The 8,140-nt window shown below is 30.1% G+C and overlaps 1 protein-coding gene across 1 annotated transcript; it reads right to left on the bottom strand.

Moving 5' to 3' along the window:
- Positions 1-1,105: 1,105 nt before the first annotated feature.
- LOC134715002 (E3 ubiquitin-protein ligase RNF103-like) lies at positions 1,106-8,140 on the bottom strand. Its single transcript, XM_063576817.1, has 3 exons — positions 7,678-8,140; positions 6,233-6,482; positions 1,106-5,406 (listed from the first exon to the last, which is right to left on the bottom strand). The coding sequence occupies exons 1-3, from the start codon at positions 7,901-7,903 to the stop codon at positions 3,864-3,866; spliced, it is 2,019 nt and encodes a 672-aa protein (XP_063432887.1). The 5' UTR covers positions 7,904-8,140; the 3' UTR covers positions 1,106-3,863.

The raw sequence follows: 8,140 nt of genomic DNA, 5'->3' as shown, positions 1-8,140 counted from the left end.
CCACCAACACCAGGTAGTAATACCTATAGATACAACACAACATATGGAGAAACTCATCTTTTGCAATCAGCTCATCTGAAGGATCAGTACAAATTACAAAAACAACAATAGACACAAAGCACTGAAATTCAGAGAACTAGCAGTTACTGAAAGCTAGTTTAGAGTCAATTACAACTAATATATAAATGATGGTCTCCCAAAATAAAGTATCTATTAGTACTCATCCAAATTAGGGTAAAGGCATTATAAACAGTCTTGATAAGTGCTTGTCAAAGCCCACCAAACCCTACATATGAAACTAAAAGACAAGACTAACAACTGAGCAACAGAAGTGCTAGCAACCAAACCTGGGTTCTCAGATATAAAAGGTAAATTTCTCCATTGGTTGTAGCCATCTTGTGAAGGGAACATGATATAGAGATGAAGACCTCCATCAAGTAGGAGCATTGAATTTTGTAAATGTTGCCATGGCCATATCAATTTTAACTTGAAGCAAATCAGGCAAACATTTTCTGATCTTAGTGGTTCCTTTGCTGTTGTTTTTTCTGTATTACAGGTGTTTTACTGGGTTACTTGTGCGTCACAGTTTGAAACTCAACTTGCTGTCAATTTTGACACCTTGAAAGAGTTATTGTCTCTTAAATGACAACTTTTACAATTTCAGCTTCTCAAAATAGCAAAAATCACTCTGCATGACAAAATGTACCAATAGTTTAACATGGCCAAAATTTAAAGCTGTTGATCAATGATTTATTGGAGTTATTCACCTTGAATGACAATTTTGTATCCCCAATTTAGTAGGTTTTTTTTCAGCCACTGAAATGATGACTTATCCATACAGAGATATTATAGACTTTTTTCAATCTTTACAAATTCATATAATCAACTTTTGCACAAATTTGCCATATTAATTGTTGAACAATGAACGTAAATGTGAGATTAAATATTGTGATTTCAGGTTATACTGCATACCAACAATGCAATAGAAACTTTTGGTGCAACTTTTTTGCATGACCTATCTTGCCGAAAGTTTTGATATAATAAAAATGTGGTAAAAATTCTTAAATATGTAGAAATGATTGGTTCATGGCTTAATAAATAAAAATTATCAATTAGTGATATTTTATTCATCAAATATATCATATAGATAACAATTAGTGCTACTCTGTTTTTTATTTCAAGTGAATACTGTTGTTAATTTGTTGTTACTTTTCATATAAACTATCATTATATAACAGTTTTCTATATCATTTACATGTTTCATACTGTCAAATATTAATATACCTTATAATTTCTAAATTTGTAATTCATTTCATTAACAAAACTAAAATGATATTCTGATCTGATTAACTTTTCCTTCATAAAATCTTACTCTGCTCTTTGACCCAGTCCCCATTTCTATTCTCAATTTTTATTATCTCATTAAAAACATACTAAACAGATACAGTAGAAAAATATATAATTCAAGATATAATGTGATTGAAATGTCCAAGCAATTAACAATTAAATGGAGCTAACTCCAGAAACTGCTATCATTCTAACCAAAAGCTATCTGGTGATTTTTTTAACAAGAACCACAGAATCAAAACACTTTCTTACTCCAAATGAGGATAAGTGTAAAATAGAATGGTTAGGTCAATGATTAACTTAGCAAAAAATTCAAATTTTGAAAAAGTAGTCAACAAGTGAGCAGATAATACGTCTATTCATGAATATGTAAATAATTATTCAATAAAATTTAGAATGGAAATGGGGAATATATCAAAGAGACAACAACCCGACCAAAGAAAAAACAACAGCAGAAGGTCACCAACAGGTCTTCAATGTAACGAGAAATTCCTGCACCCGGAGGCGTCCTCCAACTGGCCCCTAAACAAATATATATACTAGTTCAGTGATAATGAATGCCAAACTAATTTAACCATAAGATTACCATAGTGATTATTTGAAAATTTAATCTACCAAAGGAATTTTTGCTTTTGATGTTCTGAACTTAAGTTAAATTTAGTTTAACAGCTTTAAAAATATTAAGGTGGTATGGGAGTCTAAAATAAAAATGATAGAATTTGTTCATACTTTGTCAAAATGTAGTATCTATTGATACATGCTCAAAAATGTTATAAAAATGATAGGTCACTGCGCATTTTCACAAGCTACAGGTTGTGACAAAATGACAAATTTTGTATGGATTATACAGGAAAAAGCACCATTTTGTGAATAGAAACTAAACAAAATGATAGAATCGTATAATAAATTAGAAAAAGATAGCTTTCAGACAATGCTTTTAGAATATCAAAAGAAAAGATAGGGTCATCATAAGTTTTTTCCGGCTAAAAGACAAAATAGGAAAATTTCATGTAGAGTCCTTCAGAAAATGCACTGTTTTAGAGTTACCTCCCCTTAAAATGCCAATTTGAAAATATTAAAAAAAACAACCAAAAATAATCTACACTTCTAAAAATTTAATATTTCTAAGTTATATTCTTATAAATTGGTTCTTTTAAATGAAAATTCACATTAAATATTGCATTCCTGCATCAAATTTTGCTAACTTGATAGAAAATATGGACCTTAGATTCTCTGTTTTTTACAATCCAAGATGGCGAAAGACACCCATACCACCTTAAAACTTCTGAAATAGCACAAAACAGGAAACAATTTCGAGAAACAAGAATTAAATAATAATAAATTATATTTAAAATACCTATAATATATACTCACTGATAATTGTACATGTTGATAAATATAATCATTTCTAAAAGTTGGCAAAAAGATATGGAAGACTTGCATTGTACTGATACTACAACAATAAACTAAGTTATGGCTCAGCCATGCACTAATTAGTGTGTATATAATAGTAGAAGTATAATGATTCAAATAATGAAAAAAAAAATAATTATATAACAATTCTATAAGAAAAAATTAAATAAACTAAATAAAACAAAAAAAATAACAACTTCAGATAGCTAAAACAGCACTGTATACACAAAGGTATATAAGTAGAGAATTGTCCTATGCCAAGAGATTTCTGTCAAATAGATCATGTTTTTCAAGTGTTCACATTTTAGTTTTATTTTTCATTGAAAACTTTTTGAAGAGATGTAATACAATTACTGTTGAAATAAATTCAACAAATAATGAAAAAGAAACGCTTGAAATTGGGACTTTCAAAAATAACATTACAATGATATAAACTGACAATTAACTTCAATAAAATATAATTTTTATGTATTGACTATTATCCTAAATGATTTCTTTTAATCTAAACAGACAAAGAAACAACTGTAAAATCATTGAAAGACAAAAATGTTAGAACTGAAATCCTTAAATAGAAACTGAATTCAAATATTAATGCTTATATTTAGTTTTTTCAATCATCTTGTATCTGTAAGATAAATTGTGTAACATGTTGTCTATATTTTTAGCAAAGTAGTACAATGTATAGTTGACATAGATTTAACAAAAAATAACCATCCATAAAAATAACAACCAATATCACATCACAGAAAAGGATTCCTAATTTTTTAAATCATAATATGTAAAATTGATCATACTTCTCTGACATAATCAATTTTTTTCTTAATATTTTTTTTAAAGCGTTTCTTTATTCTTATTGAGATAGTTTTTCTTCCTTTTCAGGAAGAAAGTCTTAAATCAAAAACAAATTAATTTCTTTTTACCAGAATTAAATTTATCTCCTCATTTTTATTTTCAAATGTATGTTCAATATACAGTATACATGTTCATGTAGATACAAGAATGGATCACACAAATTCAAAACAAAACAAAATCCACTACATGTATATTCTTGAATACAACAATATTTCCAGAGATAGACCAAAATTGGACATAACACAAACAAACTATTCTGAATGTAAATGTATGTAAGATGGCTTAGGTGTGTAGGAAGTCCATCTACAGACAGGACAATAATGATTGTCCCGTGTTAACCATATGTGTATACATGTTTGATGAAAACTGTGACCACATGGTAATCCACACAGCCACACACCTTTTGTGTAATCATCCAGACATATCACACACTGACTATTTTCTAAATGTAAATGTTCATCCTCCATGGTATCTTTCTCTTGGTCCGTGTCTGATTGGTCGGTAGTTGTAGGATCGGAATTTTTCAGTCTGTCGAAATGTAAGTGTTTCTTTTTTATTGATGGAGATGATTTTGGTTCATTACATTCATTTTGTAATTTTCTACACTTTTCACATGATTGTGTACTGAATGTTTTGTCAGGGGGATCTGAATTACAAACACATTTACATGTTTTTTCAGACTTAGAAATAATGTCAATGTTTCCAAGATTTTCAACTGTTTTGTCCATTATAAATTGCCATTTTGGTAATCTTGTGATATAATCATCGGGGACGCTACATATCTGTCTAAGGGTAGGCATATCTCTCATATAAACTCTTTCTGGATCAATTGCTGGGATTCCAGCAGATCTGAACAAACCTGCTGTGGGACTAAATAAATGTTCTAAAGTTCTAAACTCTGAAAAGTTCCATTCATCGGCTTCAACATCCTCTTCCTCTTCCAGTGGTCCTTTACGTTTGTATTGTATGTATCCAACGGTTACAAGATATAAACAAAAAAATATTTCAGTAAAAACAAAGTGACGGGAGTAAAAACAATAATCTTTATAGAAAAGTGTTCCAAATGTTGATAGTCGACATAATCTTAGTAATTTTAAACACAGAACTGTTAAGTTATGCATTAAGGGAAGTTGTAATAGTGTCAGTAAAGCTATCCATATTAATAACAGACACATATTAATCTTTACAATACACCAGATAAACTTCATCAATCTCTTTATAAATGTTCCCTGTGCTAAACTTATTTCCAATAGTGTTACACAATTACATATTATTAAACTCAAAATAAAAATATCATTGACACAAGGATATAAAGTTTTCAAATAAGTTTCCATGGATTTAAAATTAAGATCTTCTCCAAAGTTTTGCCCATAAACCAGAATGTATTCATTTGTAATTATAAGATAAGTAGGAGGTTTTATTGATTGAATATTATACAGAATATCTTTTCCACTTTTACTTCCGCTATCAACAAAACCAAATTTGACACGACCTGGAAACTTGACACTGACCGAAGAATAGAATAGTGGAATGGATGGATATTTGGAAAACATGACGACCCTAACTTCTGATGGATCTCTAGAAGTTATATACTGCATCCAATTGTTGGAGTATGAGTTCAAACTGTTCACTGTGTGCACTTTCTTACTGATACTTTCTTTTATCCATGAATGGATGTTGTTTACTTTAAATGGTCCTGTATATTGAAACAAAGTAACTTTAGATTTTGTCTGAAACTCTTCCGGGAGACCAAGTATAAGACAAGTATAATACCAATCTCTTCTTGCACAATACCTGCAAAATATAAAATAAAAACAAATGATAGCATTCTGTAACCTTTACATATAAATTGCAAATAGTATGTTACATTTTTTCAATATAAGAATAGAGAGATATGTTTTGGTTTATATTATTTGGATAACAACTAAAACTCACCCACAATACATATACTGGGGTATGCACCAAAATGTCTGCACAACAAATCTTTGAGTTAAGATAGCTGTATACATGTATGGGGACTTAAATAGGTTGCACATTGTAATAGTCTGCAGACCACTCAGCAACCAATCCTAACACTCTTTAAAATTGATTTGCATTAAATTCAAAATCAAGTATTTTAAACTTTTAAAAAAATAGGACTATTACCAAATAAATCATTACTTGATGTGTGGTGGTTTCCATAGCCAAGAAGAATGAGATGAAAAAGAATTAAAACAATTATAATTGGAAATGCATTTGTTAAATAGTACACAAGCTAAAAGTAAGATTTTAGAAATTTCAATATTAATACTCATAATAAAACAAAAGAGATATTGAAAGATGAGAGGATGTTTTGCCTCAGGCTTATTATCTTCTGTGAAGAGACTTATAACACTAATATGTTCATGTGGGGGAATTGATTAAATCCTGATATATCCACAGCACGCATGTATCACGTCTTGCAAGTTTCTAACACATCTATTTGAACATATGGATGATTTTGACAAAAAGTTTTCCGCCAAATGATTTGTGAATTTTGCTTCAAAAACCAATTTAGGTATGAATCATTCTTACTGTACCTTTTTATCATACTTTTAGGTTGTAATCTATACACTTTTTATTGATTCATATCTGTACTTACATAGGGTCTAAACTACAATCAAAAACTCCTATATTAACACCAAATTTAGACATTTTTTGTTTGATGATATTCCAGCTGGTATCCGCTAAGTAGTTGACATGGCTTTGATCTGGTATGATATAAACCAACCAAATGCTATCCTTAGCATCCTCTACATGTTCATCAAACAGACTTCCGGTTGTAAAATTTGTTACAGCAACTGTTGAAATTTCTTCTTCCTTATTTGTCTTTGTGTCTTCTGCAATGGCACCTTAAATGATATTGAAATATACAGGTAAAAAAACTTCTGAATACATTTTTGTATTTTCTATCTGCAACAAAATGCAGTAGGTTCCCAATGATCTGGACCATTGTATACTTTATGAAGGTAGTTTACATTTACATTTGAAAATAAGTAATATTTATAGAAAATGTCAATTATAAATGCTTGATTTGCCCTTATACTTTGCAAGGTCAGAAGCTTTCACATGTCAGCTGTCAAAAGGCATATAAACTATATATCTTCCAAAATAATAGGCAGCAGCATCGGCATACTGTCACATAAAATTGAGAAAGGAAATGGGGAATGTGTCTTGTTGTTGAAAATATATTTGGCCCAAAATTGCAATAGGAATAACACATGTTTTTAGTGGCTTTGTATTAACATACATTGGACATGTACACTATGTCTGATTGATGCAGGTATCGTCACTCTGAAAATCAGTTAGATTAATACATTGTAGATTATTGTAATGTGATCGATGAGCTCTGGAAAAATGTGTTGTGTTTATTAGAATGAACCTTAAATTTTGTTTTTGTTTGAATTGTCCCACATTTTGTCATGTAAAGACCTTTAATATCAGACTATACAGTTTTGGTTTTGCTATTTGTTGAAGGCCGTACATGTACATGTACGCTGATGAATAGTTGCTTACATCACTGTCAATTGAACGTTGGTGGATAGTTGTCTCACATGCACATCTCCTCATTTTTATGTAACATACACTTTTGTACAACTGTAGGATCAGACTGAAACATTTTTTTGTTTGCAGACTTCCAAGCGTTATAATAGAATAAGATTAAAATCAATCTTCTGAAAATATATTTTTTTACCATCCTGTTACTAAACAATGATGAAGTACAGTAACTTTATACTTGATTATGTCATGTATATATGGATGGATGTCATCAAATTCTCACATGATATTTTATACTTGGATGCATTGCAATATAACAGGTCAGTATATTGAGGTTTTTTTTAAATCTGCCAATAAAAAAGAACTTTTTCAACCATAAAACAAGAGGCCTGGGTGATCACATAGCTCGGTCAGTTATCCTGAATCATTGGATTTGATTTTGTTTGTTATGATCATCATGATCATGGTAATCTTTTTTGAAACAGAAATTTCATCAACTTTTTAGATTACACTTCATATTTAAAAATATCAAATTGCTATTTGTATAACCTGATGATTCAACTAATTCAGCAAGCTCTTGTTTCTCTATTGCTCCTTCATAACTGATCCCTCTTTGGTCTAGCAAGGCCTTAAGTTTCATGACAGACATGGTCATTGGGTCAAGGAGTCTGCGTGACAGATTACCCATTTCAATCCATGTTAAAGTTTCAAGTATACGTGTCAGCAGAAATAGTATAACAATGTATACAAGAAACAATATCAGCTTGATGAACATTGTTATATATGGCGGGAACAAATGTCAAAATATTAAGTGACACGTCTACATTAAACTTTACAGAAAATTTGATTACAAAGACAACAATATTAAATGACAGTTTTTGTAGACAATTTAGATTTCACTATAATGCATCATTTAATGCAGAAGTAAGGTCTGGTAAATGGCAAATTCCCCCATTTTATCTGACGAAAGACAACTTTGTCAACTTTACAAAGCTGCCATTCAACCGGAAGT

This window comes from Mytilus trossulus, chromosome 4 (assembly GCF_036588685.1).
Source record: "Mytilus trossulus isolate FHL-02 chromosome 4, PNRI_Mtr1.1.1.hap1, whole genome shotgun sequence".
In the NCBI taxonomy this organism is placed as follows: Eukaryota; Metazoa; Mollusca; class Bivalvia; order Mytilida; family Mytilidae; genus Mytilus; species Mytilus trossulus.
This window is presented reverse-complemented; position numbering and strand designations above follow the sequence as displayed.

Coding starts and splice junctions, on each gene's coding strand:
- LOC134715002 (XM_063576817.1), bottom strand. CDS start 7,903: ATGTTCATCAAGCTGATATTGTTTCTTGTATACATTGTTATACTATTT. Junction 6,483..7,677: donor TGAATTAGTTGAATCATCAG/GTTATACAAATA, acceptor ATATCATTTAAG/GTGCCATTGCAGAAGACACA. Junction 5,407..6,232: donor GATTGTAGTTTAGACCCTAT/GTAAGTACAGAT, acceptor TATATTTTGCAG/GTATTGTGCAAGAAGAGATT.